Source organism: Balaenoptera acutorostrata, chromosome 16 (genome assembly GCF_949987535.1).
Source record: "Balaenoptera acutorostrata chromosome 16, mBalAcu1.1, whole genome shotgun sequence".
In the NCBI taxonomy this organism is placed as follows: domain Eukaryota; kingdom Metazoa; phylum Chordata; class Mammalia; order Artiodactyla; family Balaenopteridae; genus Balaenoptera; species Balaenoptera acutorostrata.
In genome coordinates this window covers 55,912,849-55,939,975 of record NC_080079.1, presented here as the reverse complement: position 1 = coordinate 55,939,975, position 27,127 = coordinate 55,912,849, and the positions used below count along the sequence as shown (strand labels likewise).

The window sequence follows — 27,127 nt, the reverse complement described above, 5'->3', positions numbered from 1 at the left end:
GGGTTTTCTGTCCTGGAGAAGTAGGGTGGGATTCAGTGGCTTGGCCATTCACCGCAGGACTTTTCTGGTGCCCAGACAACCTTTCACCAGCAGCCTCATTATTGCCCCTGAGGTAGGGCAGTGCTGGACATTTGAGGTGGTCCCTGTGGGCCCCTCCTAATGGGAGGACTGTGGTTGCCCCGCCCCTGAGATGTGTGGCTTCTCAGACCTGCATTGCTCCCTGTCTGGAGGAGAGCCTTCTGGCCTCACCTGGAGTCCCCAGCCCCCAGCCAGGTGCACAGTTGAGGGCCACCTGGCTTAGGCAGGTGGTTTGACACTTTAGACACTTTGTCCACCCGGCTCTTGTACCCCTTGCCCGCTGGCCAGCTGTGCTTGCTTGGCCTTATATCCCGACCTCTGACTCTCATCCTGATTTTTGCATCTGGAGTGAAACTCTCCTGCTGCTGCTGTGGCCCAGGGCCCTGGTAATCTCTGTTTCTTCAGAGCCTCTTCAGGATAGATTCTTTGCTCTTGGGAAGCTTTACTAACTTGCCCAATATAATACATTGGCAGCACCAGATTCACATAGCGGAGTTCATGAATCCAGAATTGTAACAAGTCTGCTTGGTGATTGAAGGGGGCTACAACGTTATCGGAGTTTTGCAGAATTGGCAGTGCCTGTGGTCGAGAGTTAATCATTTTTCAGTTAGTGTGCACTGGGGCAGAACAGGACAGGACAAACAGGAACAGTCAGGAAAACGAGGCATGAGAGCTCTGTTGGGAAAATGAGAGGAGGGGGAGGCTGCCCGGCCCCTCCCTGCTGGGTTCTAGGCGGAGATTTGCTGTCTTCATCTGCACAGGAGCTGGGAATGTGGAATGAGGCTTGAGAATTGGGGCGCAGAGCCCTTAGGGAAGTGCGTGGTGCAGCGGGGGTTCCTGGGTGCCAGTCTGGACTCTCACCTGAGCTGATTTCTTTGTGAAATACTGCTCTCACCTGCCTGCTGCCTGCCTCACAAGGTTGCTGAAAATGAATAAGATGATGTGCCAAGCCCTTACCTCCTCAGAGAACTTTTCTTTTTTAAATGGAGAAAATACGAAACTAGAGGAATATAATGAACCCCCCACTCCCCGCTGCCATGTTCCCATCAGCTAGCTTCAAAAGTTACCAACTCAGCCTATCATGTTTAATTTATATCTTCCCCCACCTTGGATTATTTTGAAGCAAAGCACAGATGGATCATTTTGCAGAGAGTTTTTGTTTGGTTTCGATGAATGAACAGTGAGCAAGTGGAGCGGAAGGATGACAGCCTTGATGGTGGACTTGGGCTCCGGAGGCAGGTCTGAATACGCAGAAGCATCCTGTTGATTCTTTGACCGATTCCAGGTGCTGGAACAAGCAGAGGTTTTATTTAACAGTTTGCCCCGTCCAGAATTATTTTCACGGTAACGTTCTTTATAGCAAACACCTATAGCACTCTAACCGGTTTTTGTTTTTTAAGCTGTCTCCTTCCAACTTCAAGGCCGAGATTTTTCCAAGGGACCAATAATACTTGGTTGAGGCGAGAGATGTGGATGCCCGCAGTGTTTGTGTCTGTTCTGAACTGCATGTTTTACTGGGTGAACATGGAGCTGGGCTTCATGGGGATCTTATCACAGGGATGTCAGGAAAATGCTGCCACCACAGCATTTTGAGGACACTAGCACTTTTTACCCTTTCTTGGTTTTTAAAAATTATTATTATTATTATTATTTTAAAATTTATTTTAGTTTTGGCTGTGTTGGGTCTTCGTTGCTGTGTGTGGGCTTTCTCTAGTTGCGGCGAGCAGGGGCTGCTCTTCGTTGTGGTGTGCGGGCTTCTCATTGCGGTGACTTCTCTCTTTTTATAAATTTATTTATTTATTTATTTATTTTTGGCTGCGTTGGGTCTTCATTGCTGCACTGGACTTTCTCTACTTGCCACAAGTGGGGGCTACTCTTTGTTGTGGCACGCGGGCTTCTCATTGCAGTGGCTTCTCTTGTTGCGGAGCACGGGCTCTAGGTGCGCAGGCTTCAGTAGTTGTGGCACGCGGGCTTCAGTAGTTATGGCTCGTGGGCTCTTAGAGCGCAGGCTCAGTAGTTGTGGCACACGGGCTTTAGTTGCTCCGCGGCATGTGGGATCTTCCCGGACCAGGGCTTGAACCTGTGTCCCCTGCATTGGCAGGCGGATTCTTAACCACTGCGCCACCAGGTAAGCCCGGTTTTTAAAATTATAATCATTCCTTGGATGTGTTAGACCTGTTTCTAGGGCAAAATCTCGCTTTGACATAGGAAAATGCATATCAAAACCACAATGAGATATCACTCTCACCCATTAGAATGGGTATTATTAAAAACCAGAAAAATAACAAATGTTGCCGAGGATGTGGAGAAACTGGAATCCTTGTGCACTGTTGGTGAGAACGTATAATGGTGCAGCTGCTATGAAAAAAGTATGGTGGTTCCTCAAAAAGTAAAAAATAGAATTACCATATGATACAGCAGTTCTCCTCTGGGCATATACCTAGAAGAATTGAAAGCAGGATCTTGAAGAGATAGTTGCACACCCTTGTTCATAGCAGCGTTAGTCATAATGGCTGAGAGCTAGAAGCAACCCCTGTGTCTACCGAAGGATGAATGGATAAACAAAAAGTGGAATATTATTCAGCCTTAAAAATGGAGGAAGTTCCTACACATACTACAACATGGGTGAATCTTGAGGACATTATGCTGAGTGAAATAAACCAAACACAAAAGGACAAATACTCTGTGATTCCACTTATATGAGGTACATAGAGTAGTCTGCTTCAGAGACGCAAAGTAGAATGGTGGGTACTAGGGGCTGGGGGGAGGGGAAAATGGGAAGTTACTGTTTAATGGGGACAGAGCGTCAGTTCTGCAGGATGGAAAGAGTTCTGTGGACGGTGGTGATGGTTTCACAATACTGTGAATGTACTTAATGCCACTGAGCCGTACACTTAAAAATGGTTAAGATGGTAAGTTTTATATTATGTGTACTTTACTATGATTAAAATTCTTTAAAAGAATCTCACTTTGACTTGCAGAAGTAAGGAAGCTGGGAGGGGCTTACAGCCTTTCTCTTTGTTCATTCTCACCCCACCTGATTCCACAGAGAATTTGAGCTTCCCTGGTTTTGCTGAGTGAATCCTCTCGAGGGATGATTCCGATGATGCCTGCAACTCCCACCACAGACACTGAGTTTAATCTGCAAAGATCCTGATAAAACCCTTGCCTGGATCTATTTCAGAGGTGGAATAAAAGTGAAAAACGGAGGCTGCTTGTAGGCACAGACGACAGAGAGCCCCCCCTGCTGTGGACCTTCTCAGTGACAAGGGCAGGTCTGAGCCACAGCTTCCCTGCTTGTAAAATGCGGGAATTCATTTCTGACCCTGATGTGCAGCCTGTTTCTGGGTGAGAAACATGGACATTTGTGCTCTGTGACCAGCGTGGCTTGAGGCCCCTTCCTCCGAAGTAACAGATGCTCCCACGAGTAGGGTGAGCATGTAATTTGTGCTCCAAGTTGGGAAACTTTTAAGAATGAAAGAGAGGTTATTAAGAATTTTGCCGGAACAACAGATGTGCCCCAGGACTGCCCCAGGCAAACCAAGACAGTCCCTAACCCTAACCCTTCCCAAGAGAGGCAAAGCCAGTCCGATGCGGAAGGACCTAACGGCAGCTCCCTGCCCTTGCTCCCATTTGTGGCATTTTTGTGGGTGGATGGTCTTAACTCTCTTTGTCTGGCCCTACAATGGGCCGTTGACTCTGGATCATTCTAACCGTTAGAGAATTGCCTTTATTTGAGCTGAACTCTGTCCATGTGATATCAGACCCCAAAGCCTGATCCCTAGGTCTGAGTGCAGATGGTTTCTCTGCTTCCATTTCTTGGTAATTCAATGCAGTCAGAAAGGGAAAGTCTAGTGTTTTAATAACATGTGTAGACTATTTCACTTTCACTGCTGAGAGGTGGTACCTTTTTTCCCTTCCAGTTTTATTTACTAAACTTTTGTAACTGCATGGAAATTCTAGAAGACTACACAAGGCATCCCAACTTGACTGTGTTCCCTCCTTCAGGCTCCATTTTCCTGTCTGCAGTCACACATAGTTTCACATCTTGGTGAGAGTATCCACGTGATCTTGAAGTCTGCGTTTTCGTATCAGCATCACCTAGTGTAGAACATTCCAGGTTGCCGCATAGTCTTCCTGATTGTATTTTTGGAAATTCCTATATTGGACATTTAGGTTGTTTCCAATTTTTCTACTATCCTAGATAAGGAGCAGTGATTAGCTTTTGTAACACAGATTCTTCCCTTTGGGGAAAGGGGAGAAATTATTTGCTGGGATAGATTCCCAGGAGTGAGAGTAAATGGGTCAGAAGGTGTGTCCATCGTTTTGACCGGCCTGACATTTATATAGTCATATTCTCCAGAAGGGCTGCCCCAATTCATAGGAAATAGACTGCCTTATCTTTTGACTCATAGGGGTGTGTGTTTGTATATTTTTCCACATTTTGTCTTGCCAAGACAGAGGGCGAGGATTGCTTAATTAGAGACTCCGCTAGAACTAGGAGTTGCTGATCCGTGTAGGGCCACGGCTCCTGATCTCACTGGCTCAGGCGCATCTGTGGCTGGGACCACCAGGAGGGATTCGCGAGGATGGGCAGTATGGTGCACTGTGATTATTCCCCAGGACATATGATTATTACACACTCACAGGGTGGCGTCAGGTCTAAGTAACTGGTGGTGTGTATAATTCTGCTTCCTTGGCCAGTAAATAGCGTGGCCCAGTCTGCTGGGGTGATTTGTCATCTATGGGGGAGTACCCTACTCCCATCTTGTTTGTACCTTTTTTTTTTTTTCCCCTAGAAATACTTTTTTAAAAATCACTTCTGGGGACTTTCCTGGTGGTCCAGTGGTTAAGAATCCGCCTTCCGGTGCAGGGAACATGGGTTCAATCCCTGGTCAGGGAACTAAGATCCCACATGGCGCAGGGCAACCAAGTCCACGCACTGCCACTACTGAGCCCGCGCGCTCTGGAGCCGGCACACCACAACTAGGGAGAAGCCCGCGCGCTGCAGCGAAAAGACCCCATGTGACACAACTAAGACCCGACCCAGCCAAATAAATTTTTAAAAAAATCACTTCTATTGAAGTGTAGATTAAATAGAATAGGGCTCTCGCCTTCTGAGATGGCCCACACTCTGTCTGTGGAGTGTATTTCTCCCAAGGCCATTCTCACCTTTTGAGACGGACTGCATTCTGACTATGGAATGTGTATCTCTATAAATAAATCCACTTCTAATATACATATTGATACATACATACATAGAAAGAAGGAAGGGAGGGAGTGAGGGAGGGAGGGAGGGAGGAAGGAAGGAAGGAAGGGAGGGAGTGAGGGAGGGAGGAGGGAAGGAAGGAAGGAAGGGGGAAGGAAGGAAGGATGAACCTGTACCCATTTCAAGTGTTCAGTGCGCTGAGCTGGCAGCTGTATCCTCCCTCCCCTCTGATCATGATCGCCACAATGAAGATGTGAAACGTTTCCATCCCTCTAGAAACTGTCCTTGCGCCCTTCTGTAGTCACTCCCTCCCCACCCTTCCTCTGGCAACCACTGATTTGCCTCCTGTCACTATAAATTAGATTTCACTCTCGGATCTGACTTCCTTTAGTTTAGGTGATGTTTCTCTGTTGTTTTTCTGCTTTTATTTTATTAATTTCTTTAAAAGTTTTTCAAAAATCATGTTTTTATATTTAAAAATTGTGGTAAAACATACATAACAAAACTTAGAATTATAACTATTTTTAAGTGCCCAGTTCAGTGGCATTAAGTGCATTCACACTGTTGTGCAACCATCACCACCATCCATCTCCAGTCTATTGCGCTGATTTCTGCTCTTTTTATTATTTTCTCTCTTCTACTTATTTTGGGATTATTTTGTTCTTTGTCTGGCTTCTTAAGGCAGAAGATTAGGTCATTGATTTTAGATCTTTCTTCCTTCCTATAGTATAAGTACAGGCATACCTCATTTTATTGTGCTTCCCAGACACTGCATTTTTAACAAATTGAAGGTTTGTGGCAACCCTGCGTTGAGCAAGTCTATTGGCACCATTTTTCCAGCAGCATTGGCTGACTTTGTGTCTCTGTCACATTTTGGCAATCCTTAGACTGTTTGAAACTTTTTCATTATTATTGTGTTTGTTATGGGATCTGTGATTAGTGACCTTTGATGTTACTGTTGTAAAAAGATCTATGACTCACTGAAGGCTCAGATGATGGTTAGCGTTTTTTAGCAGTAAAGTATTTTTAAATTAAGGTATGTACATTGTTTTCTTAGACATAATGCTATTGCACACTTAATAGACTACAGTATAGTGTAAGCATAATCTTCCTATGCACTGGGAAACCAAACAATTAGTGTGACTTGCTTTATTGCGGTGGTCTGGAACCAAACCCAAGTACATCCAAGGTATGCCTATATTTGATGCTCTGCGTTTTCTGCATGCTATACATTTTGATATGTTTTCATTGCATTTAGTTAAATGTCTTGTATATGCATACTGTTTATATAATGTGTCTTTTCTTTCCCTCTCTGGCTTACTTCAGGATTTTCTCTTTGTCACTGGATTTCAGCAATTTTATCATGATATGTGCTGGTGTGTGTTCTTTGTGTTCTGTTTGAAGTTCATTGCGTTTTTTGGATTTGTGGGTTTGTATTTTTCACCAAATATGTGATTACTCCCATCATTATTTCTTCAAACGTACACCCTCCCTCCCTTGGACTCCTTGTTGTCCCACAGGTCACTGAGGTGCTGCTCAGTTGTGGGTTTTTTTAACCCCCTTCTACCATTTAGTTTAGAAGGTTCCTATTGCTTTTTCTTTAAGTTCACTCATCTTCTATAGTGCCTAATTGGCGGTTAAACCCATTTAGTGATTCTTCCTTTCTAATGTTGTATTTTCTATTTCTAATAGTTCTATTTGGATCTTTTTTATACTTTCTATTTGTCTCTTCATTATGTTTATTTTCCTTTAAATCTTTGAGCATATTTACAATATCTATTTTAAAGTCTTTGCTGATTCCATCTTCTCTCTCATTTCTGTGTCTTCTTCTAGCTACTGAATTTCTTTCCTTGTTATAGGTCATGTTTTTATTTTCCCTCTTGCCTATCTAGTAACTTTTGATTGGATGCTAGATCTAATTTTTCTGCCCGAGTATTCTTCCTATCTTGGTCAGCTTGGGCTGCCATAACAACATATCACAGGCTGTTTGGTTTAAACAAGAGAAATTTATTTTCTCTCATTTCTGGAGGCTGGAAGTTTGAAATCAGTTTGCCAGCATGGTCAGGTTCTGGTGTGGGCTCTCTTCCTGGCCTGCACATGGCTGCCTTCCTGCTGTTTTCTCATGTGGCAGAGAGAGAGAACCCAAGCTCTGGTCCCTCTTCCTCTAATCATGGAGGCTCTACCCTCATGACCTCATGTAACCCTACTTACCTCCCCGCCTCCAAATACCATCACACTGGGGGTTAGGGCTTCAAGATATGAATTTTGGAGGGACATCTTTTGAGTCTGACATCTTTTGTTAAATCTTGTATGTGAGATTCATTCATGCTGTGGTACGTAATTGTAGATCGTTGATTCTCATTGTTGTGGGATATTCCATTGTGGGAATATATCATTTGGGTTATTTGCAGTTTTAGGCTATTAAGGCCTGTTGAAGTAATATAAAAACCTACCAGGGTTGGAGACCCGAATTATAGGGATGTCCTGGGGCTCTTGTGGCGAGCTGAAGGAAATCCTGTCTAGGTCCAGATGGTTTCAGTGTGATAGTTTAGTGCAGGACTTGGCAGACTACGGCTCGCAGGCCAAACCTGGCTGTCTGCCTGTTTTTGCACGTACAACTTTACTGGAACACACTCCTGTCCGTTCGTTTACGTATTATCTGTGGCTGCTTTCCTGCTGTAACAGCAGAGTGGAGTAGTTGAAACAGAGACCTTCCGGCAGGCAAAGCTGAAAACACTATCTGGCTTACGGAACTGTCGACCCCTAGCTTAGTGTCTTGTTCTCTACTCACTGTTAATCACTGAACTGTGCCAGCGATGGCAGGGGCTGGGGTGGGGTGAGGCTGGGGTGGGGGTTCCTCCTCTCCATTGCCTGGGGCGCTGCCTGTAACCTCCCTTGGAGAACTCTGCCTCCTTGCCTTCCTTTCTTTCAAAGGCTGATACAGTCAGATTCCTGGGCAGGGTGTGGTGGGCGTGAGCTCCCTGTTATCAGGGAGCACAGAGATTCTGTGGAAGCTGCCCCAGAGCCCTGTGGGTAGTCCTCCCCACCTCCGAGTCGGGCCCCTCTCAGGAGTTCACTGGCTCTGCGGGAAGGGCACATGTGCTTCTGGTTTTCAGAACCACCCTTCCGGCAGGAGGAAAAGCTGGTGTGTGATAGCTGTGTGACCCTGAGCAAGGCACCATCCTGCCCTGGGCCCATTTCCCTCCGGGATAAGAAGCTGGGCTTTAGCGTCCCTTCCAGCTCCCAGAACTTCCAAACTCCCACAAAGAACTGGCTTGGTTTAAGCTTTTTTTTAATGTGGGACTGTTTAGAAAGAGGCATTCCTTTTATGCTCTGTTTAGGGTCCAGAGTGATCGCAATCTGGAGGGGCAAGGCCTCCTGATCCCGACAGATGTCCTGGGACTCCCCCCTCAGTGCACTGGCTCTCAGGGCCAGGTTGGGTCTAGGGTCTGTGCCCTCTGGTGTCCTTTCAAGTGACCACAAGCATCTCTGGTGTTCCCTGGACTCCTCAGGCCTGGACTCCGGATTTCCAGTTCTGGAGAGTGAATGCCAGGACTGTTGGGTTTCCACCTGGCATGATTTATGGTGGCAGAGCTTAGGCAGTGGGAGGTGCAGAGGCCCTTGGAGATCATTGGTCTCCATCTATTCAGTTTTGCAGGTTGGCAAACTGAAGTCCAAGAGAGGGATGGCTTGCTCAAAGCCACAGGGTGAGTTGGGAACAGAGCTGAGACAGTTCTATCTTCTTCCACTCCCTGCCCTGTTTTCTCTCCATCATCCTTTCCCCACCTCACTTGAGAAACCTCCAGAAGGCATCTGCTTCCTTAAACTCTGCTTTACTCTTGTCTCCAGAAGCCCAATAAAACAGATGCCTCTGGAAAGGAGGACCTTGTCTCAGGACAGAGCTGCGATTCGTTGGGGGATGGTGCGCAGAGTGCTTTCAATCCAGCAAATGCTGATGGCGTCTTGAGGGTCCCCGCGGTCTCTGTTCTGCCTCCATGTCAGGGCAGGGCTCGCTCAGTGCTCCAGGGTAAGCACATCACTCCGGATACTTCTTTGAATTCCTACAACCCTCCTATGACCCAGGAAGGGTCATCCCCATTTTGCAAAGAAAAACAGTCTCAGAGAAATTTCTGGACTCGCACAAGTCCTGTCACTTGTTGCAGGGTGGAGCCGGAACCAGGGCCGGCTGACCCATGCTGTTTTTTCAGTGCTGCCCTGGACTCCCTCGGGTTTCGGTGCTTACTCTTGGGTTTCCTTCTTGTTTTTTTTCTGAGGCTCCCTCTGGTGGCCCAGGGGCAGGGGCTCTGTGCATGTCACCCTTCCTCAGCCAGGGGAGTCTGCAAGAATCAGGGCATGGCCTGAAAGCGTTTCGTGGCTGCTGGTGGTTTGTCTTGAGCTTGTGGAGGAAAGTCCTCTGGAGCCTGCAAGAATTGCCTGAGTGCTTTCACACGCACTGAACTGAAATCTTACAGGAGACCAAGCCCACTAAATTGTGGGTGATGAGGGGCTGCTTTTGACCTGCTCGGTGCTGAAATCCTCCTCCAGTCCAGCGGGGCCTGGCTAGATGTCTACACTTCTGTTGTGTCTGGAACCTGCTGGGTAAAGGCTTGCCCACTTGGTGAGTGGACCCTGTGTGGCTTCCAGAACAAGGCAGGGCTGGACCAGCCCAGAATGCCCCCCAGGAGACCTCTCACCTTCTTTCACAGGGGCCTTTGCTTAAGGTGGAGAGGTCACCACTGAATCTTCACAGTGACCCCCAAAGAGGGCCTGACTGGACACAGAGTGATCCTCCCCACCTGATGATGTGGGACGTTGGCTTTAGGGTTGCACAGCTTAGAAGCCCCTTCTGCGGACTCCCACGCCACCGGGCGCTGTGACTACCCCTTGTGGTGGAGGGCACAGGCTGGTGCCCGCTCTTTCTGCCTTGGGTGGCTGCCCTGTGGGCAATGAGATAACATGATGTCAGGACAGAGACATGCAGGTTTGTTTCTTGACTTCGCCACCAGCTAGCTGTGTGCCTTTGGGCAAATAACCAAATCGTTTTACATCGGAACTTTCCCATTTGAAAAATGGGGGTAATAGTACCAGTGTTATGGGGTGTGGAGGGCCTCTTTAGGTGTATTGTGTTTAATGCAGCACCTGGCACCCAGGAAAGGGTGGTGCTACTTGCCCTGGTGACCACCGCAGGGTATGCACCTGATGGTCCAAGGCTGGCCTCCCTTTGGGCTTGGCGGGAGTTGGGCTCCATTCTTTGGGAAGGAATTTAATCAGGTCATAGAAGAGAGACAAAGGAGGTTACTCTGAGGCTGGAAGGCACCTGAACTGTCACCCCCAGATGGTTGGCAGCCAGGAGGACAGCCCAGCTCCAGAGACCATCTGTCCCAGGGAGGTCCAGGGAAGGGGCTCCACGGGGAGCCAGGCGAAGCTGGCCAGAGTCCTGGCTCATTCAGGGGGCTGTCGTGTGAGCTCCCAGGCAGGTCACTTCCCCTGTTTGGTTCTCCCTCAGTCTCCTTGTCTCTATAACAACTGTTGGTCCCTGAAGGTCCTGCCTCGGACCACTGTTCACTGAACCCATGATCTGACATGGGTCCCTGCCCCCACCCCCCCCCCCACCCCGGTTCCTGTCTTTCTGGTGCAAAGTTAACTTTAGTTCTTCCTGTAAAACAGAATGGAAAAAAACACAAGCTCTCATTCTTAGAGCCCCGTTGTTGTGAGAGAAGGAGAACTGGGTTGCGGTGGTAGGGAGCTGTGTCTCAAGCTGACCGTATTCGGCGAAGGGTTTCCGAGGGGCAGACCTTCCTCACTGTCCCTCGTGGCACCGGGTGGTGGGTGGGTTGTCATGGAAAGTGGTTAGGCAGCCCTGAACAAAATAGGAAACATCTCTGCCCTCAGAGGGCTTAAGTGGGGGGGAGGCACAGTAGACAGACAGACAGCTCATGTGGTCTAGGATATGTGCCGTGAAGAAGATCTAGCGGGGAAGGAGATCAGGAGTGATGGATGGGGAGCAGTGGCATGGCAAAGGGAGATGTGTTTGAGGAGGAGAAATTTGAAGAGACCTGAATGGAATGAGGGAGGAAGCCAGGAAGGGATATGGAGGAGGAACATTCTAGGCTGAGGGATCTAGTCAAGGCTCTGAGGCAGGGATGAGTTTGGTGAGTTCAAGAAACAGTAGCAATACCAGGGTGGCCCAGAGAAGGGGATTGGGACCAGGGAGCCAGGTCAGAGATGGTGTTGGCGATGCACGCCACAGCGTGGCTGCCCACGTTCTTGTGGTCTGCGGCAAGGAGTTTGAATTTTATTCTAAGTGTGAAAGGAAGTCATCGGAGCATTTTGAGGAAGGGAGTGATCTAGACATGTTTTTCTTTTGTTTGTTTGTTTGTTTGTTTATTTATTTATTTATGGCTGTGTTGGGTCTTCGTTTCTGTGCGAGGGCTTTCTCTAGTTGTGGCAAGCGGGGGCCACTCTTCATCGTGGTGCGCGGGCCTCTCACTATCGCGGCCTCTCTTGTTATGGAGCACAGGCTCCAGACGCGCAGGCTCAGTAATTGTGGCTCAAGGGCCTAGCCGCTCCGTGGCATGTGGGATCTTCCCAGACCAGGGCTCGAACCGGTGTCCCCTGCATTGGCAGGCAGATTCTCAACCACTGCGCCACCAGGGAAGCCCTCTAGACATATTTTTAAAGGATTGTTCTAGTTGCTTGGGGACCTGTGGGGAGACAGTGGGGAGGCCCCTGCAGGGATGAAGCATAGACAGGTGGGAGCAGAGAGGGTATGCTATGTATTTTGAAGGTAGGACTAACAGAGGGGTCCTGATAGGTTGAATGTGGAGTTGGAGGGAGAGAGCTGTCAAGCCTGAGGTCTAGGTTTTCTGTCTTAAACGAGTAGATGGTCAGTGGTACCATTTAGTGAGAAGGGGAGAGGTGGGGAGGAGCTGCTCCGGGGTTGGGAGGCCACAGCTCCATTTGGGGGCACGTGAAGATTGAAATGTTACTAGTCATATTCAGTGGACAAGTCAAGTAGACGTTGGGGTGTTTGACTCGGGAGCAGCTATGGCTGGAGGTTAGGATTTGTGAGTCAGCCATGTTAGTTATGAGATCATCTAGAGGGCTCAGGGGAGGGCAGGGGTCCAGAACTGAGCAGTGAGGTTCTCTAGCATTTAGAGGGCTCTGAAAGACGAGGACAAACCCACAAAGGAGACTGAGAAGGAACGACAGGGAGGGTGGAAGACAATTGTGTGTGTACACTTGGTGTCCCCAAAGCTGAGTGCCTCGGTGACAGAGGGAATGACCAGCTGTGTTGGGTGAGATCAGGTAAGCTGAGGCAAAAGACTTGACCACCCATCCCCCCGCCCCGCCCCCCCCCCCCTTGGCAAGAGAGAAGTGAGTCATTGGAGACCTTGAGGAATGATGGGGAGAGAGGCCTGCGGGGATTCGGCAGATAGTGACTGATCACCTTCAGGCTTGCTTACCGTGCAGTGTCAGACACTTGGGAAGGGAAGGGAAGTGGTCGTGTACCCCATCAAGGAAAACGAAGCCCTCTTCATCAACTGGTTAATCCAATGGGAGGATGGAAAAGTGGGAAATCAGCACAATGTGGTGGAAAGGACCGTGTGTCGGCTCCGTAGAGCCTAAGTTCCGGCAGCAGAGGGATCTTTGCCCACGTGGCGCAGTGCTGTCTCCAGTGCTTGAGATGGTGCCTGGCACTTACTCAACGCCTGTTGAATGAATGAGTGAGTGAGTAAATGAATGAGCTAAACAGAGACTTGGGATCTGGGCCTTCTCACTTACTGCTTGGGATTGTTACTGAACTGAACTTGGGTTCGCTCGCCCGACTTGCAGCAAAGCCAATCCTTTTGCTACCAGGTTGTGGTGAAGGGAAGTACAAGGTTTATCGCAGAGTGCCCAGCAAGGAGAACGGGCAGCTCGTGCTCAAAAGACCCAAACTCCCCGATGGCTTTCAGGCAAGGGTTTTTAAAGGAAATGTTAGGGGTGAGAGTCGCAGGGTATATGATTAACTTGCGGACTTTCTTCTGCGTGGTTAGTGGTGATGTAACAGGGAGATGGTTCGGGAATCTGAATCATCTGCCTTCCGGTTCCAGCCAGTCTGGGGTCCACGTACCTCTTCAGGTCAGTGGGTAATCATCATCCTCCACAGGGTTGGGGGTGGTAGTCTTAGTTTCTGCAGAACAGCTCAAAGATAGCGTCATATCGTTATCTAAATCCCTTCTGGAGGAACCAGGAGTCCTGTGACTCTGTTCTAATTAGTAGCTGCTTGAGTCTGCTCTTTGGAATGGGGGGAGGGGGGAGGGGAGACCAACAAGAAGCAGCGGGCACAGAGGGGCTCGTACCCAAGAAGGCCCCGCAGGGTCCTGCTCGGTTTCAGTCCCCCTTTTTCTTTGATATTCCTCAATCTTGAGGGAAACAGGGGCGGGACGAGAAAGGGAATAAAGTTGTGGATAGAGAGATTAATCATCAACTTGCCAGGGAACTCTGTTTCAGAGGAACTCTGTTTCAGAGGGACTCGGTTTCAGAGTTTTGGTCCTGGCCCTCTCGGCTCGCGTGCTGCTTTGTTAGGTGGGGGGATCAGGTCTTGGCAGGACTCCTTCACTTGGGGTCCACAGACTACTGTGGGAACCAGCAGTAAGGAGTCTGAGAACCCTCTGAAATTCCCTCCAAAATATTGGGCATGTGCACATTTTCTGAAAGTGGCCTGTGACCCAGAGGAGGTTGGGAACTCCGGGGCTTTCTCTGAAGGCCCTTCTTCCGAGTCCAGCCTCCTAGGGCTTGCAGTGAAGTAGACAGGAGTATCCTAAAGCTGGAGAATACACTTGGGAAAGTTGCAGTCACAGAGAACCTTGCCTTGTTGTTTACCGTGAGGTCCTGATAAATGGCAGCAAAATGCCAGCAGAGTATAAAGCAGTTAAGCAGAAAAATAGGGGGCTGCTTAATTTGTAGAGGCCACGTGGTGTTTGTTTTCTGTGGAACGATCCTCCCTGGTGTAGGAGTCTGTGGAGTGTATTTGGGGGTCCCTTTTTGTCATGGGGCACGTGAGGCACCTTAGCCCCGGTGGGTTCCTGTGGGTAGGAGGTCAGGTTTGGGGGGCACTGCTTTTCTGGGGTGAGCACTTGGCTTGGTGCAGGCTTCTTGTAATTCGGTAACATAACCAGGCATTTCCTGAGCACAGGCATGCCCTGCAGTGCAGAGTGTAGGTACCACGGTGAGGAGCCTGAGCCCGGCCAGCAGATGGCCTGGGCGGCTGCTTGTCTGTGCTTGGAGTCTGTCTCCGGGGCTGGAGGCCCGAGGCGGGCGGCACAGGGGGTGCTCTGTCCTATGCAGGGCTTCACCTGCACTGGGAGCCCGTGAAGGCTCCTGGGGCAGCCATCATAAAGGGTGATGTCTTCTTACACACCAGATAGTGCATTGAAATGAGTAGGGGGCTTGTGGAATGGGGAAGAAATGGGGCGTGGCCTGATTTCTCTAACTCCATAGTCTCTCCTGGACAGAGTCTGCTCCGAGATCTTTGTCTCTGCTCTCCAGAGCATGGGGCCAGCTGGGGTTGAAGGAGTTTGTCCCAATGGTCAGGGAAGATAGGTGTGGGTTATCTGAAGAGCCTCACCGTCCTATTGTTCTGGTGTAGAGTCCCTGCCATCTGCAGGGGCCAAGGGGGCCGCCTTGCCCTTGCTCTGCCCAGCCTGGACACGAGCCAGGAACACCCCCTGACTAGCAGTGTGGTCCCTCCTCTGAGAAGCATGTGCTTGGAGCTGGTTTCTGACCTAACTTTCTCTCTCTCTCTCTCTCTTCCCCCTGCGCCTGCTCAGTTGGCTGGAGTTGTCTTCCTCGGTGTCGGACTATGGGCGTGGAGCGAAAAGGTAGGTGTGACTGTCACTAGGACCCTGAGCATCAGTCCGCCAGGTTTGTTCAGCTTTAACTGTCCCTTCCTCCAAACTCCTCCCTGACGAGTCTCTCCTGTGCAGGGTAATGGTTTGTAGTCATTAATCTTTACAGAGCTGGCTCTTGGAAGTCACTGAACTTATGATGAAAACTCCTGGGGTCCTGCTGCTGGCCCTGCTTCCCCGTGGTAGGGTCGCTGCTAGAGGTCAAGGTTGGGCTCGTTGGGATTTTGAGCCCTGTGAGTGTGGGGAGCCCTCTCTCCTGTTCCCAGAAGCCCTGAGTCACCCTGGGGCATGTCTCCAGCTGTGTCCAGGGCAGGCCTGGGGCTACCTTCTGGAATGAACCCTGTCTGTGCCTCTGGGAGCCAGCAGGACCCTGAACACAGTTGTGTTGATTCCTGAAGCTCTTGTTCTCGTCCACGGGGAGGACCCCTGAGTCAGGGAGCAGGGCTCTGGGACGTGCCCCCTGGGCGCCCTGTAGGCACCTTTGAATCTCCTTGCCCAACCTGTGGAGGAGAGGGGAGGAGAGAAGACCAGGCTCTTACTGTCCGGAAGGACAAGGGGCAGATGGAACTCCAAGGAGGGGACTAGACCGGGTGTGGGCAGGGTGGAGCTTTGGTGCCACATTTTGCTCTGCAGGTAGGTGGGCGCTGGGGAAGTCGAGAGACCAGGCTGGAAAGAGTGGGAGCTAAAGCTTCCTCTTGAGTCTCAGGCCCAGGGCCCTCTGTTCCTTCAGTGGAATCTCTTTCTGCTTTCAGGAGGAGGAGACAGGAGCGCTTAGGTCTGTGGGCTTTCTTGCCATGGCCTTAGGAACTGGATAAGGTCTGCCTTTGGGTTTGGGCCCCTTTAAGAGCTTGTAGAGCAATGTCACTTTGCCCTAGTGACCAAGAAACTGGTGCAAACCATGACTCGTAGTGCCACCGTGTGACCGCCTCTGGGACAGCGGCATCTCAGCCAACGGATCCCTGAGCCTAGGCCTGGCTACCCTGGCTCCCTGATTCTAGCTGGGTGCCTGGTCCGGCTGCTCTTTTCTCCGTCCTCCTTTGAATCCTGTAGAACTGCTCTGTCCATTTCAGTTGCCATTAGCCAGATGTGACTAATTATATCTAAATTAATTAAAATGAAATACAAATTAAAATTCAGGTCTTTAGTTCCACCAGGCCACATTTCAAGTGCTCGAGAGCACATGTGACCAGTGGCTACCATTGTGAACAGTGCAGGTGTAGAACATCTGCATCATCACAAAAAGTTAGTGGACAGCGCAGCCTTCGCCTGTCCTTGGCGGGTGTGCTGTTCACAAGCGTGTTCATGTTGAAGCTGTTTTCATCTCAGGATAGTGGGGTGCTCCATGAATTGAATGCAAAGTCAGCCACCAGATGGCCAGAGGCCAGGGCCCTGGGGTGCCTTGACCACGGACCACAGGGCCCCTCAGGGCCTCTTCCGCCCCAGACCTGGCGTCAGTACCCTGCAGGCTACAAAAGAAGTGGGGGGTCTGCCTGGGAGGCGGTCACAGCCTAGATGGAGACCAGGAACGGGAGAGCGGCTGGGGGCTGACGTAGGCAAAGATCTACTGGGCAGAGGGGCCTCTAAGGGGGCAGGTGGGGAGGGGCCGTGCCATGCCGTGGCTTTTAATGACAAGACTGAGCCTTGGAAGGCAGGTTCCTGTCCTCATTTCGGTCCGGACACAGCCCCCCCAGGGCACCCTCAACTCTCTTTGAAGCTGATGTTACCCTGCTTTCTCTGCCTCTTTCAGGGGGTGCTGTCCGACCTCACCAAAGTGACCCGGATGCATGGCATTGACCCTGTGGTTCTGGTGCTGATGGTGGGCGTGGTGATGTTCACGCTGGGTTTCGCTGGCTGTGTGGGGGCCCTGCGGGAGAACATCTGCCTGCTCAACTTTGTGAGTGGCCCCAGACACGTGGGGGGGAGGAGGGGGGGAGGTAGGGGTATGGGCTCTGCCGGGCAAGCCTGGCCCTTATCTGGGGGGTGGGTAGCAGCTCTTACGAGCCTCCCCCAGGATCAGGCAGTGGGGGGAGGAGGCAGCCCTTGGTGCCCTGCTGCCCAACGAAAGGTAAGATTTCAGGGAACAGTCGGATGAACCAGATCCTCATCTCTGGAGAGGTTGGGCCCCTCTGGATTTTAGCTCCTGGTGGGCAGAGTCGGCTGCTCCCTGGCCTGCTCTCCTCCCCTTCCCTTGCCTTTCATCTCCCTTCAGAAGTTCCAGTTGTTTGTTTGCTACTCACCTTTGCCCTTCCTGGCTAAGATCAAAAGATGTCAATGATGTTAGGAAGTCTTTTCCCTCCTCCAGGGTGTGTGAATCTGTTGGATGTGCAATGCAGAATCCTTAATTTCCTGGCAGAACTTCAAGTTACTAAGGGTTTAGTTTTATACTTAGGTACACATTCATTTTGAAATGCATTCAGCTAAAATTAAATAGCACCTGGTGGGGAAAACACATAATTGTGTTTTGCACTATGTTTTTTGTTGAATTTATTAGATCAAGCCTTTTTTTCTGGGCTTCATTTAAAAAGCAAAACACGTGGGCTTTTTCTCATTTTTTTTTTTTCTCTTAAAGATTATGTTTGCTTACCTTGCTCCTCTATGAATGGAGATTACATTCTGGAGGGCCTTATGTGTGTGTATCTTTGTACATGTGCGTGTCTTATTTTGAGATATTGCTGGTTGTTGCATAGCTGCTTAGTGTGCTGTATGGCCAGTGATAACAGCGGTGATAACTTGAGCTCTACAGGCTGGAGCCCCGCCTTGATGGGAGGGGGTGTGGACCTGTGACTGCAGTGGCCTTTACAGAATTCCACCACTATTGTGGCCAGGGACAGCTGTGCTTCTGCAGAGGTGTTTATGCAGTTGACTCTCATATACACACATACAGAGTAGGTACTGATAACGTTAGCAACTCCGGAGTTGTAATAGAGCCCTGCCAGGGAACTCAGATGTCCTGTATCTAAAGTATGTAACCTGAGTGAACCTCAGCGTCCTTATCCCTAAAGTAGGAGTAACAGATTTCTAGCAACTGGGATGGTTGTATGTGCGAGGAGAGTGGTCAGATAGTGTGTCTGGGGCACATTCTCTGCCCTAAAGGAGCTGATACCTGGTGGGGTAGGATAGCCATTCATTCCCGTGTTGGAGTTTCCTTGGAGTGGGGGCTACTTCATAGGAGACGGTTGGTACGTTGTCTTGGAGCTTTCTCATACTTTCACTCATCTGACTCTTACCAACAATGCAGCAGTGTGAGTAGGGGTGAGTTGCCCGGAGTACCCAGCTAATGACGTGGGATTCCCCAGACTCCAACGCGGGTCTCTTAGGTGCCGAGCCCGTGCTCTTCGCAGCAGGCAGAGGTTCTGGGTCGGACAAGGACGCGCGTCTGGCTGGGAGGCCAGAGGTGTGGTGACTCCTGCTCCCGTGCTTGTCCCCCTGCAGTTCTGCAGTGCCATCGTGCTCATCTTCTTCCTGGAGCTGGCCGTGGCCGTGCTGGCCTTCCTGTTCCAGGACTGGGTGAGGGACCGGTTCCGGGAGTTCTTCGAGAGCAACATCAGATCCTACCGGGATGACATTGACCTGCAGAACCTCATCGACTCCCTTCAGAAAGCTGTAAGCACCACCTTCTCCCTGATAGAGCCTGGCTTTCCTGGCTTCAGTCTGTGCGCATGGCTCGGGGGCCAGGCTGGTGGGGAACACTGGGCCTTCCCCCCCTCAGCTCTGCCCACAGCCAGGAGGCCAGGGGAGGTGCTACCCCCCGACTCTGGTCAGGTTAGCTTTGTCTGCTTGTGGTTGCTGGCGGGCCAGGCTTGCTCTCAGGGTGCCCTCCCCCATTTGCTTTGGGCAGGCAGTCCAGCTGCACCCACGGCCACCCTACCCTCTCCCCCCGCAAGGACCGGATCTCTCCAGCCCTGGCCACGCAGGCGGCTGCAGTCTCCTAGGTGCTGTGTGTGCTGAGGGGTAAAGCTGGGCGCATGACTCCCCGTCTGAGGCTATTCTTGTCCCCTTCCTCCTCGGGACCTTTTCCCCTTCCTGTTTGGGAGGGCAGAGCTGCCTGGAGGAAGGTTCTTCAGATGGAGAGGAATGTGACCTCCCTGGACTCTGTTCCCGGGGGTTTGTCTAAGCAGTCCCAGGCTGTGGCCTTTTCTCTGTCAGGCCTTCGCCCCCCTTGTGTGTGGCTGTACCTGGAGGCTGGGACCACTGCTGTCCCCCATCTCTGCCACCCCTCCCGCCCCCTCGGCCCCTCCCCCCATCCCCCCCCACCCTGGCCCCAGGAGAAACCCACTCCCCACCGTGCCAGCCTGTGCAAGGTTGTTGTTTGATCTGCGCTCTGCCAGAAAACCTAGCTTCCTCAGGAGCTTTTTATATGGAACCCTTTTGTTCGGAGGAGAAAATAGAAGAGCATTAAAAATAACTATGATCTGTTCTCCTTATTAACCAGAACTTGTTTACCCCTTATTTCATGTATTGTAGGATCCCGCAAAACCCATTTTTGTGATCAGAGATCCTTCCTGTGTTGTTAGATCCTTCCTCTGTTGTTGTTAGATCTCTTCCGTGTTCCTCTGCGAAAGTCCCCATCCCACCCTCTTCTGACATCACTGCCTCCTGTGCCTTTTCCTTTTCTGTTCAAGGCTGCCATTCTCTCTTCACTTCCACATAACCTTGGGCTTGCTGGTGTCAAGGATGCCAGGGTGGTTCCTCTCTGCACTGGCCTTAAAGACATTGCAGTTTTCTCCACTGCCTTCCTCTCCTTTTAAAAAATACCTTTCCTTAGAGATAGGAAATGATGGAGCTTTCTCATGCATGGTAAAATATCAGGTAGTAGTTAGAGCACCTGGAACCACGGAGGACGGGAGGGAGGGGAGGCGGGGCAGGGGAGGCGGGATTTTTACCTTGGAAATGAAAGTGAAGCCAAAATCCTGGTTGTGGGCCATATGGCTGTGATTACGGCCATAACCGTGACAGCTGTAAGGGCAAATGTGAAAACAACATCTGCTCTCGGATTGGGACGCCACTGACGTCACAGTGCTACTTTCACTGTGTTTGGTTTTACGATTTTTTACACAAATGGGGTTTTTCTTTGCTGCTTCACCAGATAGTGGGGGGTTCTGGGAAGGGAGGGCGGAGACCCCGGGTCAGGGGCAGAGCTTTGATTGCGTTACCTTTCACCCCAGTCGTAACTCTCCTTGGGAGTAGACTTCAGCAGCTGTTTCCTGTAAAGAGGCACAAAAGGTGACTGGGGCCAGCTTGGACCTTTCTTGGGGAGGAAGGCACACTGCCCACAGAGAGGTGTTCTCTCGGGGGGCAGTAGAGGACCACATCAGAAGGAGAGTGAGAAGCCCGCTCTCCCAGGTTGGGGGTCAGTTGGGGAGGAAGGGAAAGTTCCATGGTGAGGAGGGAGTGGAGCTGACTCCAAGGGCGCTGCCGAGCCGGCCTGGTGTGTTGGGCCCAGACGGGACCTGGACACAGTTTCCTTCTTAAAGGGCCACTCGGGTCACCTCGCTCACGTCTCAGTGATGGGAGGTCCGTGGGGCGGGCTTCAATTTCTCTGTGTGATACACAGAGGTGCACTGAACCCCGTGTCCCTAAGACAGACGCCCTACGCCGGGCAACAACAGCCCTGGCTCAGAGCCCCGACAGCTCTCGGCTTTATGATTGCAGAACCAGTGCTGTGGGGCATATGGCCCTGAAGACTGGGACCTCAACGTCTACTTCAACTGCAGTGGCGCCAGCTACAGCCGCGAGAAGTGTGGGGTGCCCTTCTCCTGCTGTGTGCCCGACCCCGCGGTGAGTCTGCCCGAGCATGGACGGTCCCTCTGGAGCGGAGCAGATCCTGCCTCCCTGAGGGCTCTGGCTTCTTCTCTTCTGTGGATGGATTGAGTGCCCGGCTCCTCCTCCACTTGCCTCAGGGCTCTTGCAGCTCTGAAATCCTATACCTATAAATTCCATGAGTGTTTTTGCATGGCCCACCCTGGCTCTGGTGTGCTGGGTGAAGCAGGCAAAAAACAGTGGTCCCCCTCCCGTGAGGGGCTCTCACTCAGGGGCGCCTGGACAAGATGCTGTGAATATAATGAGGCCTGGTCTCCTTTCTCTGGAGAAAACAAACACTCAGTCCTCAGAAGCCCGGGGCAGTGGGGTACATCGCCATCTGGGGGTGGTGCAGAATTCTTTCACTGTTCTTTCTTCTTCACCTGTCTTCATCCCCAGTCCACAGACCACATCCTTGGGTTCCAGAAACTGAGCTCTTGGGTGCCCCGCCCCCGTTTTTTTGGCCACGCTGCATGGCTTATGGGATCTTAGTTCCCTGACCAGGGATTGAACCCAGCGCCACAGCAGTGAAAGCGCCGAGTCCTAACAAGTGGACTGTCAGGGAATTCCCTTGGGTGCCCTTGAAGGAGCACTGAATGTTTGCCCAAACCTAGCCTGAGTAGAAGGGAGCCCCTACGGCCGTCAGTACTATCACACTGCCTGGTGCTGGGCCACGGGGCTCTGGGCAGGTTCCCCAGCCTGGGAGGGGCTCAGGTCTGCAGAGGCTGCACAGTGGTGTCTGACATCTCCACCGTGACGGTGAAATCTTTAGCAAGTGTAGCTTTTCCCTTCTAGCTCAGGAATTGGCAGACTACGACCCCTGCACCAGATCTGGCCTGCTGTCTGTTTTTGGATGACTTGTGAGCCATGAATGGTTTCAGCCGTTTTTAAGTGGTTGAAAATAAATCAAAAGAAGGATAATATTTTGTGACACGTGAAAATCATGAAATTCAAACTTCAGTGTCCATAAATAAAGTTTTATTGAAATACAGCCGTACCTGTTCATTTACATATTGTCAATGGCCGCGTTCATGCTACAACAGCAGAGTTGAATACTAGCTACATAGGTGGGTTTGAAATATTTACTATCTTGCCCTTCACACAAAAAGTTTGCCAACCTCTGTCCTAGCATGGAAGGTTAGTTGGCAGCATGATGGAAGGTCATGAGCTGTAATGGAATTGGTGCAGGTGTTTGCTGATGTTTGGTTGTGACTTTTCTAGAGCTTTCTACCACCGGCTTCTGGAGCACAAAAATGACTAATCTTTCTGCTTTTCTTACAGCAAAAAGTTGTGAACACACAGTGTGGCTATGATGTCAGGACTCAGGTGAGAGCCCCCATGCATATGACTTGGAATTCTTCACGTTTATTCTCTAGGGTCCAACTTCCCGATTTAGCACAAGTGCAAATTGGAGTGGGAGAGCCAGGGGAGACTAAGCTCAGAGGTGCCACGTAAGCTGGGAACCAGGCGAGCGGGAGCACACGGCCACGCACACGCCTTCCCTGAGCCGCTGGCAAGACAAGATTCACGGGAACAGTAATGGGTGTGATTTCAAGCTCTGTGAACCACAGTCACAAAATCTAGCAGTTGCCACATTAGTGGAAAGAAGATGGATGAGAGTTTGGGGGAACAAAGACGACATGTTTAAGAGGCCCTTGGAGTCCCAGGAGGTGTCTGTTATGTAGGGGTTCAGGATGGAGTTGCAGGAGGCACATGGCTTGGTCCAGCTGCCATTATGGAGGCCATGCTGACAGGGAGGGAGGCAGGCTCAGGGCAGGAGCAGGGCTCAGTCATCTAAGGGCTTCCTCAGGCCGCAGGGAGTGTGCGCTTGGATGTGAAGAGGCGAGGGCCCACCCCAGTCCTTGCTCTGGTGGCCTCTGCTGATGTGAATGACAGCTGTTCTGAAGGAGAGGGATCTCGGGGAAACTGCAGACACCCCGCTGTTGGCCGTGGACACTAGGGATGTGACCCTCCAGTCTGGGAAACCTCAACTCCCTCTGCAGTGAGCTCCGCTTCATAGCGATGGGCCTATGTCAGCATCAGCTTCTTTAGTGACCGATTTCCTCGCCACTTGTATCAGTTGCTAGGGCTGCTGTAACAAAGTACCCAGGCCGTGTGGTTAAAATAACAGAGATTTAATTTTCTCATAGTTCTGGAGGTTAGAAGTCTGAGGTCAAGGTGTCAGCAGTGTTGGTCCCTTCTGAGGCCCCTCTCCTTGGCTTGGATGGTGCCTCCTCCTCCCTGTGTCCTCACATGGGCTTCCCTCTGTGTCTGTCTGTGTCCTAATCTCTTCTCACGAGGACACCAGTCATATTGGATTAGGGCCAACTCCAATGACCTCATTGTAATTTATTTACCTCTTTAAACAGCCTCTCTCCAAATACAGTCACATTCTGAGGTCTTGGGGGTTAAGACTTCAACATAGGAGTTTTAGGGGGACATAATTCAGCCCCTAACACTGCTAACGAATGAATGTTCTGTCAGTATTTCATGGGTGAGGCTGATAGGGGAGGAGGGCCGGGGCCGACTGCTGTGTTCGGGGTGGGTGGGGACACGGTGTCTGCCGAGGCCATGTCCCCGTGTGCTGCCTGAGCCTTCACTAGGGTCGGCTTCAGCCTGCTCCTGCTGGCTCTGCTTCTTGGAGCCAGGCTCACCTGGGCTCGGGGGCACACTGTGAGAAGCCATTGTCCCTTCCTTCTCCTGACTCAGAAGACGCTGAACCCTCTTTCCCCAGCTTCTCTCTTTAAGGCACATTTTCCTTCCCCAAGCCCTCATCCCCCTCCCCTTTCTCCAGACATGGGCTGCGGAGGTGTGTTGAAAAAGTTGACCTTGAAATCTTTGGAGGCCCTAAGAGAAAGGGGTTAAAGATCACAGCCAGGGAGCCTTTGCTTAGACAGGTTATAAAACGCAAACTGCCCGGGGAGGGGCGGAGACCGAGGCAAATAGACGTGTTTCTCTTGGAGAGTTCTGTCTGTCCGTCTGTCCTCGGCACCAGCCTCCCAGATCCCTCATTCCCCCCCGAGCTTTGAGTTTTGCTCTGCCCCCGGTGGGAGCCCTCGGAATCCAGGGTGGGGACGGCCTGCGTGTCTTGGGCTCAGGCCGCTGTCCTGTTTCCCTGCAGCTGAAGAGCAAATGGGACGAGTCCATCTTCACGAAAGGCTGTATCCAGGCGCTGGAGGGGTGGCTCCCACGGAACATTTACATCGTGGCCGGCGTCTTCATTGCCATCTCACTACTGCAGGTTTGCTCCCACTGCCCTTCATGGCTTCCTCTCCCCTTGTGGCCGCACCTGTTCCCTTGAGCCAGATTTTACACTCTGGGAAAGATGCTGGTGGCCGAGGGTGCGTGAGGCCCGGGGTGAATAGGCTGGTTAGTGTCTCCCGGGAGAAGAACTGATGGGAGGAAGTCAAGAATTCAGTGAATCAGAAAAACCAGGAGTTTTTTCCAGTGTTGCCCAGGGCTGGGAGGAGAAGCCGGCAGCCCCCCAGGCAGCCTCGGAGGCAGGTGAGACTGCTGCTCTGTGGAAAACCCACCATTTAGAAAATGTTTGGCTCTGACCTTGCCTTGAAGAGGGTGACTGGGGTGGACTCGGGGTCACCAGCCATCCACGCACCTTTTTCCTCCTTTACTCAGTGGTTGACTGATCTCAAAGGAAGGCCGAGAGACAGAAGCATCTGGAAAAGGAAAGAAAAAAATTTACTTGCAAAGCAGGCAAGGATCTCTTACTTCAGAAGGCCTGGCCCATCTGAGATACCAACCACAGGAATGATTTAAAGTGGGGGTGAGGGGAGCAGAATTCCTCAGGTCACCAAGTTCACATTAGTCTGTTCCTGGTAGGAAGACATCAGCCTTCCCACATGATTATCCTGGTCACTGAGGTCGGGGTGTAGCTTCAGACATCAGCATGGCCCAAATCGGGGACAGTCTTGTTTTTACGGTGGAATCCAGGTTTACGGGAAACATTCGAGATTTGGTATTTGGGGAATCAGAACCAGTCAGGGTGACCCTGTCATTTTCCGGTTCACCCCGGGTACAAAGCGAGTCGTGGCCTGTGGTATGGGATATGCGTGGTCATTTTGCAGGCAGGGCGGAGCGTCCGTTTTGCTTCTGTGGTGCCTGCTGTTTGCCCCTTCTAGGCTTTAGGGAAGGTCCCACTGTTTTTTACACAGCAAAACAGACCCCGGGCTCATTTGTTTTGACTGTGGGTTGGTCTCATTTGGCCATGTGCCCAGTTGCTGCTCTCCGTCCTCAGCCTCTGCGGGTGGGTGTGGAGGTGATGGGCAGCATGGGGTACCCTGCCCCACCTCACCCTCTGGGCCCCGATGCTGACGGCCGCTGCCTCTGCCGGCTTTGTTGTCAGATATTTGGCATCTTCCTGGCGAGGACCCTGATCTCGGACATTGAGGCAGTGAAGGCAGGCCACCACTTCTGAGGAGCCAGAGGTGGGCAAGCACAGCTGAGCCACGCCGTGGAGGCCGAAGCCCTTCACCGCCATCAACTTCACGTCCAGAGGGAGAGAAACGGACGCACCCAGCCCGAGCCAGCACCCCGCCTTCAGCATCCGCGTGACATGATCTCTCTGTTTCTGCTTGCTGGTGCTGGAGGCCAAGGGGCCCCCTCTCACCTGCACGGACTTGTGACCAGTAGCCCCGCTGGGGTCTGCCTGGAGTCAGAGGACATGTCTTTAAGTGGGGGAGGTGGCTCTGAGGGACAGACGGCTCTGGTGGCAGCACCCTGGCCTCCTCACCGCTCACGTCATTGGTGCTGGCCTAGGCGGCAGCCACACCTTCTGTGGCCCTCTGAGTGCCAGGGGGGCCCGCAGTGTCTGCACAGGTCGGGGTGTTGGCAGGACCCTCGGCCATGTCAAGTGAAGTAAGCCTGAGCCAGCGCGTGGGCTGGTGCCACGGGAGTGCCTCGTCCGTTGTCCCCCGGCGTCCAGGGCGCAACTATCTCCAGCCTCAACAGCATTATGCCCTGAGGGCACGAGGGGGCAGTGGGCACGGCTCTCCTCCGGAGTCAGCTCTCCTTTTCCTGAAGTGTGTAAATAGTTTATTTATAGGGCAAGAATGTTCTCACACCACGTCTTCATTTCCTCTGGCATTCTCCTCTCAACAGCCTTATGCGGCGTCTGGGACTGACGCCATCCTTTTCAGTTCCCCTGAGTGTCTCACGAACCAACTCCAGCAGCTTCTCCGTACCACCCCTAGTAACCCAGCTGCACATACGTGCTCCCCCTTCGTCTGTGCACCCCCAACATGCCTACTCCCACTCCCCTCCCCACTTGGCCTCACTGTCTTCTGGTCTTGGTGCTACTGAAACTGTTACCCGGAACTTGAATCCTGACCCTCCCCCACTGCAAGGCCAGGGAGCCCCAGCCAGAGATGGCCAGCTAGACACCTTTGGCCAGGGCTCCTCTCCAGGCCACATGCTAAGGGCCGGCTGGCCGGCCTGGCGTTCGCCTCTCCCTGGAAAGAGAAGCCCCGTAGCCAGGCCCCTGGGCCGAGCCACGGACCCCAGCCTGCAGCTGCGTAGAGGCTCAGACGTTTCGTTGCTCACTTTCATGGTGACCTTCCACCCCCTGACGACGGGGATATCTGTGGTCACCGTGTCCACCCTTCCTGTCAGGGCTACTGGGGGCTTGCTGTTGGAAATGAAGTCTGTCTTATGTACTGAATCACCCCCCAGGCGTAGCTGGGGCGTTCGTGCATCTTTGGCTGGGCTACACTCTAACGCCTCTCTGGATCTTGTACCAGTTCTGTCCTCATCGTTCAGGGATGGAGTGCTACCTTCACATACTTGCCGAAGTGTACATGCTAATGTGGTATTTACTGGTGGGTGTTTGTTGATGATGTTGGTTTTGTTTAGTTTTTTTTACAATTTTCTCTGTAGACTAGGGGAAGGAGAATGCTTGTGTTTTTAGGAAGTGTGATGCTTTTCTTTGACTGCCAAACTCTTTTATGGAATATATCTTTATATTAATGCTGTTGTTTTGATTGTTTTTGTTTTGGGTCATATCAAGATGGCATTAAGCATCTCAGTGGTAAACTCGGCTGCCGAGGGAAACAGTGGGATCGGGTGTGGGTAAGGCATGACGGGAAGGTAGGTGGTTGGCACAATCTGAAATAAATTTCATCGGGTGATTTTTTTA

At 51.4% G+C, this 27,127-nt stretch overlaps 1 protein-coding gene across 4 annotated transcripts in view; it reads left to right on the top strand.

Moving 5' to 3' along the window:
• The window catches only part of TSPAN14 (tetraspanin 14), a 56,178-nt gene extending 29,051 nt beyond the window's left edge, over positions 1–27,127 (top strand). For 3 of the 4 annotated variants that reach the window (XM_007177920.3, XM_057531453.1, XM_057531452.1), the window contains exons 3-10: positions 15,103–15,153; positions 16,928–17,074; positions 18,613–18,783; positions 20,833–20,958; positions 22,261–22,305; positions 24,101–24,220; positions 24,613–24,690; positions 25,340–27,127. In XM_007177920.3, the coding sequence (XP_007177982.1) occupies positions 15,103–15,153; positions 16,928–17,074; positions 18,613–18,783; positions 20,833–20,958; positions 22,261–22,305; positions 24,101–24,220; positions 24,613–24,690; positions 25,340–25,411 (810 nt within the window). In that variant the 3' untranslated portion in view covers positions 25,412–27,127. The remainder of the gene's footprint in view (positions 1–15,102; positions 15,154–16,927; positions 17,075–18,612; positions 18,784–20,832; positions 20,959–22,260; positions 22,306–24,100; positions 24,221–24,612; positions 24,691–25,339) is intronic. The other variant, XM_007177921.3, reaches the window with a different exon arrangement.